A 6,000-nucleotide genomic window follows, 5' to 3' on the forward strand; every position below is an offset into this window, starting at 1 on the left:
TTTTTTTTTAATTGTGAAAGGGGTATGCACAGGTATGCACAGGATTTATAATTTGCATAAATTTGCATTTTAAACATGATGCTCTCCTCTGGTCGCATGGAAAGTCATCATAATGAATGAATTGTGTAACAGTGTCTCCTATGCATAGTGTTATGCTTGTCCCTCGGTTTAAAACCTCAAAATAGGATAGTTGATGAGTTTTACACATATTTGCATAAATTTGCATTAATTAAAATTGAAAGTTGATTCTTATTCAGGAACTGTACAGAAATCAATCTAGATTTTATGCCCCGTCAAAATAAATTCCAAATACCCCCCCCCCCGTAAAAAAAGAAAAGAAATAGGCTTCTATAGAAAAGTTTCGGTCTGTACTATACATATACAGTAATTTACGGTGAATAGTGTGATTTTGCATAATTTTGCATAAATTAGCCCTATGAAAAAGGATTCCAGTCATTGATATCGAGGCATCCTATCAAGAACTAATGCTTTTGGTACCAGTGACACATGTGGAGAAAAAAAAATTGTGATTTTGACAATTCTATATGTCGATATATGATAATACATGTGTTTTTACATGTGATTTGCATATAATTTGCATAAATTAACCTTAAAAATTGATTCATACTCACCAATTTTATAAAAATCGACCTGCAGTTGAATGTTTAGCAAAAGAAGACCCAAATAGACAAAAATTGGGCATTTGAAAATTATTTTTATTGAGATATGGTGAATTATGAGTTTTTTGCATAAAATTTGCATAAATTAGCATTTTAAAATAGGGTGCCCTTCACCGATTTCGGGGCACCCTATCTAGAATTAATGCTTTTGATACCAGTGACCCACATGCAAAAAATGGCGCTTTTGTAAATCCTGTCCCCAAAATTTTGCTAAGGCCCCTGACTAATGATAAATCATCTGTAAATCTCGGTTTCGTTTTTTGTGGGACGCACTGTATAAAAGCAAATAAATAAACAGAAATCTGTATAATAATCCATAAGAACACTTTTTGACGAATCCATTACTCAAAGATAGAACACCACAGATGCATAAGATGAAGATAGGCATTATTGAGAATTATAAACATTAAAATCTGAATTGCAAGCTTGGTATCTTGATTTCGTCTCAGTGTGTATGTTTTTTTCTTCAGATTCTTGCATTACTCCCTCAATTCGACACTCCTTGAGAAGAAATGGTCTGCTTTCATCATAATTTATGTAGCTGAGAACCCTATTGGAAGGATGATAGCATGGAATTTTGTACGGGATAAATGGGAACAGTTGAGAGAAAAGTAAGATATCTTGTGTTCTTTTAGTTTTTTTTGTGTGTGTGTGTGTTTGTTGTTTATTGCCTGTCTGTTCTCATGTATTTTTCCCCAGATGCCTAAGAGGTTGATTCCACGGAGCAGGTTATTTCTGTATCGATAGATTCATTTTTTGATTGATTCCATTTAAATAAAGCTCCCTTGAAGTCATAGAGCCCCCCCTCCCCTACTTATTTCATCAATTCCATTTTAGTGGCTTTGAATGACCAAATCATATGATATCTGGTATAATGATAAGTTACTTTATGATAAATGATTTTTTTAATGATCTTTGCAATTATTTAATCTTTATGTAAAAAAATGATGAAACACAAGTATTTCTCACAAAGATTTTTATTTCCATGACTATTGATGGTCACTTTGTTGTTTCTTCTTTCAATAAGACATAGATAAAAACAGCTTGCTTATTGTTTATCTTGTGTTTTTGTATGGATATATTCTAAGAAATTCCGCATGACGCAAGAGGGACACATTAGTGCTCTTCTAGTTTACCCCCCAATATTCCAATTCACACACACGCACTCACCCTCACACCGGTTCACACACCTGCTCTCCCACACACTCACCACTTATTCACCGGCACCCATGGGTGTCGATCACGGGGGGATGGGGGGATATATCCCCCCCCCCCAATATTTCGAGTGGGGGGATGGCCTGTATTATCATCCCCCAATAATTTAGGATAGAAAAATGATAATAATGATGATGAAAAAATGAAAAGTTTGATCATGATGATTATAGTATGCCATCAATCAGTTTGTTTCCCTCGCAAATTAGTGTATACTGTTATTAAATAAAAACATTCTTTTTCAGGACTATCAAACAGATGAGTGGAGGTTCAAGATGAAAAAGAATGAAATGTTTATGTATATGATATTTTTTAACACATGGCATAAAAAGACCCCAACGAAAAACAACGTTTTTGTTGATAGGGTGTTCCATCCCACCAGTGGTGAGTAAATTAATTTTAATAAATCAATTAATTCAAAAGTGTGAAAAAATAAACGGGAGTAAAATGGTGGCAAGATAAATCGTCTAAGGAATGACGGTAAGCCCGATGATGCACGAGAAGCCACACAGTTTGTAATTTGAGCTATATAGTCTTAATTGGTCCGAATCTGCATTTTATCATCATGCATTAAGAAGAAAAAAGATATTGCCAGTCGGGTTGTATACACAGAGGCGTCGATCCTCAATAATTCCGCACGTGCAACTAAAAAATAAAATAAGATTGTAATGCTACACTGAAATCAGCAAGCAAGATTGAGATACCAACTCGATTTTGATTTAAAATCGTGCTCAAAATGTCTGCTTTTCAGATTGGAATATAAAACTTTTCAGTTCGCGCTCGTATCATTTCTGTACCAAAAACCCATACTTTCATGATTAAATAGGTGAATAGAATGTCCCGTTTTTTAGTTCTAAACCTCAAAAGAACTCCCGCTTTGATTTGCAATAATCTTTTGTTGGATATATATCTTGTTCTTTATTAAAATCGTCCAATAAATCTGTCTTTTTTTCCAGATCGAAATATCAAAATTTTCAGCTCGCGCTTTGCGCTCGCATCGATTGTTCTTCTAGATAATCTCAATCATTGGTACCAAAAATGCTTAGAATATCAAACTTTCAGGTCAAAATATAAAGAAATTTCAGCTCGTTATCTAGTGAGATACATGTATCTATCCACCTCATGAGTTACTACAAATTAACCTAAAAAGGTGCATTTTTCATGTTTTCATGTCATACTAAGAAATTTCAGCTCGCGCTTCGCGCTCGCATTGTTGGTGAGGGATTGATATGTGTCTCTTTCTCATTAGTCATATATATACCTGTATAGGCCTATGTGTGGGGGTGAGTTTGTTCGTTTTGTGTGATAGAGCGCCTTTGGAACGTTCATTCATGATTTTGCCCCCTCCCATCTGAAAAATGGATCGACGCCCCGGTGTATGTATACATCATGCTCAATAAAAAGATCAGTATGTGCATGGTCCATACAATTTTTGTCATTTTTTTTTCTTTCGCATGACTTTAGAATAGGCTTACTTCTAACACAAATTTAATTTTAAAAAAAATATAAGTAAAGTACACTACAACAATGAAGGAATTTCCAAGAACACTATGCATATCAACCACTCCCAAATGTCCTTATTTGAAGGATCCCCATCCACAAAAAAAATTGTGTTAATCCTCCCCCCAACCAAGAATACCAATCGACACCAGTGACCCATGCCGGCACCCCCACACATCATTCACACACACCTCGATACCTCACTCACACCCACCGTGCTCTCTCGCCCCCTCTGTCAAGTCAAGTACATTCTCGCACACCCGCCCACGCACACACACTCTCGCTCGTTCTCGCACACACATAGGCACACCCAAAAATCTATTCTCCCCCCTCTCTCCCTTACACACACACACACTCTCACACAGCACACACACGAGCATTGTTGTCATACTCAAAGGTACAACACCGTTCATTTCTGTTAATCACTCCGTCTTTGCATCTTTCCCCCTTCAAATCCAGTTTCGGAGAGGATTCTTTTCATTTCAAGCGGCTCATTATCGATGTTACGTCAAACTTTAATACACGACTCCAACTTAAAGAGGTAATGCATATATTTATTTTCTTTAAAAACTTGAGGCGGCCCTGACGATAAAAAAAGTGGAACAGAAACTATAGTGCAAATTTGTTGGAAAGTAAGAATGTTATAATATGATATTATACGTGTACATAATTTATTTTCGCAAAATCGTTCTTACTTCATGTAATGTGTGATGATCGCGGGGGCACTTCCATTGACGACTGGATACCATGCGAGACCATGGGATCTCGAAAAGCACCCTAAAAAGTATTTTCCATTTTAATGAAACCATACCCTTTACAAGTATTGGAAACAAAACGATACCCTTGGCAAGTATTCCCTGAATTGAACTCCTGAACTAGTACAGCGATATTTAACTTGTCATATGTCGATGCACGGACGTCGACTTTACCTTTACCTACATCATTGGGTTTAGAGTATACAGCCCCTCCTCCCACACCTCGCGCAAATTGGACTCTAAACACGTTGACTGTTGGGGAAAACCTTTATAAAGCATTTTTAGTTTTTGTTAATACCCTTGCAAATTTGACCCTAAACACGTAGCTTTCACAGCGAAATAGATACCCTGTTTTTCAATATTTCGGGGGTTTTGACACCCTTATTACGTTACGTACGTAAAGTGCCCTATCGTGAGAAAGACATCCTTTTTACGTCTTTTTTGTCGCGCATGGTATCCACACGTCAATGTAAGTGCCCCCCCCCCCCCCGGGTGATGATTTGATAAGGTTCATAAAAGAAGAGTTTTCCAAACCTCACTGCCTTTTTATGCTAGCAGACGGTCAAAACTATAACAATGATGATAAATTCATTGATATAAATCAGCGGAATCAGATATAAAGGAGAAGGGGAACTTAATCCCACCATTAGGAGGAGTTGTTTTGATTTTTTTATGGATAGCCGACGGGAACCGTTTCAATCCATTTTTAATCCATTGGATTCCACCAATTTAATTGAATAAAAGGGAATATACAAAACTAAGGGCGGCGTTTTACAATAAAAACGAAAGTCACAGTCACGACACTTGTATGTACTATGACATTTTATCTAAAGCATTGTGTCGTCCAGTTTTCACAAATTAAAAAAAAATGTAAAATGTATGATTGTTATTTGTTTCCAATTTTTATTCAATAGCTCCAGGCGTTCGGCGAACATACGGATCTGGAAGCGGTAAAGAGTGAATACGAGAAGGCTATAAGAAAGACGAGGAAAAACATTGGATGGATGGAAAACAACTCAGGGATCATATCAACGTGGTTACAATCAGCCACCCTCAACGGCGGAATATAAATTTGAAATACAGGGGTATTCATGCTGAAAATAATTATATATGATATCTAAATAAATAGAAGAAATTCACTGAGCAAAGTTCTGAAAATTTCATCAAAATCTGATCACAAAACAGTTATTGGATTTTTTTAAGTTTAGTAATATCTTGTGCAAACAATTATATACATGTCGTCATGAATATTCATTAGATGGGCTGATGCTTTCATGTCCCCACTTTTCCTATTATGTTAATAATAATAATGATAATAGACATTTATATCGCGCCATCTATCTAAAAATAATCTATTCCGAGGCGCATCGTTTTTATTAATATTCCCCGAAATTTAGCTCAAGCAACCTTTCAACACTCAGTGCTTTTCAAGTAATTAATCCTGATGGGAACCCATTCACTTCTCCTGTGTTGAGAGCAGCACAAGATGGGTAAATTTCTTGCAGAAGGAAAAAAACGCCATGGCTGGGATTGTAACCCACGTCCCTCAGATTGAGAGTCGTAACCACTAGCACATTAAATTATGATTATTTGTTTTTATATTTTCTTACATTTGTGTATTGATGTTTCCCTTTTAACAAAATAAGTTGCAGCAATGAATATCTAATGCATCAAATCAGTTGTCAATCCAAAACTTTAAATTCTTGGAGGACCAAAATTTGATAAACGTAATTTCATATAATAAAACACAAAAGACAAGTGGGGATATGACATCATCAATTTTCTCAATGAATATTTATGAGCATATGCAAAGAACTGTTTCTCCGAAATAATGCAAATCCTTAAAATGTCAT

At 36.0% G+C, this 6,000-nt stretch overlaps 1 protein-coding gene across 1 annotated transcript in view; it reads left to right on the plus strand.

Moving 5' to 3' along the window:
- Nucleotides 1-5,279, plus strand: part of LOC121427947 (aminopeptidase N-like) — a 40,297-nt gene extending 35,018 nt beyond the window's left edge. Inside the window, exons 16-18 of the mRNA XM_041624524.1 lie at nt 1,151-1,291; nt 3,852-3,933; nt 5,062-5,279. Of these exons, the coding sequence (XP_041480458.1) occupies nt 1,151-1,291; nt 3,852-3,933; nt 5,062-5,217 (379 nt within the window). The 3' untranslated portion in view covers nt 5,218-5,279. The remainder of the gene's footprint in view (nt 1-1,150; nt 1,292-3,851; nt 3,934-5,061) is intronic.
- The last annotated feature ends 721 nt before the right edge of the window (nt 5,280-6,000 follow it).

The sequence above is a fragment of the Lytechinus variegatus genome, chromosome 14, assembly GCF_018143015.1.
Source record: "Lytechinus variegatus isolate NC3 chromosome 14, Lvar_3.0, whole genome shotgun sequence".
Taxonomy (NCBI): Eukaryota; Metazoa; Echinodermata; class Echinoidea; order Temnopleuroida; family Toxopneustidae; genus Lytechinus; species Lytechinus variegatus.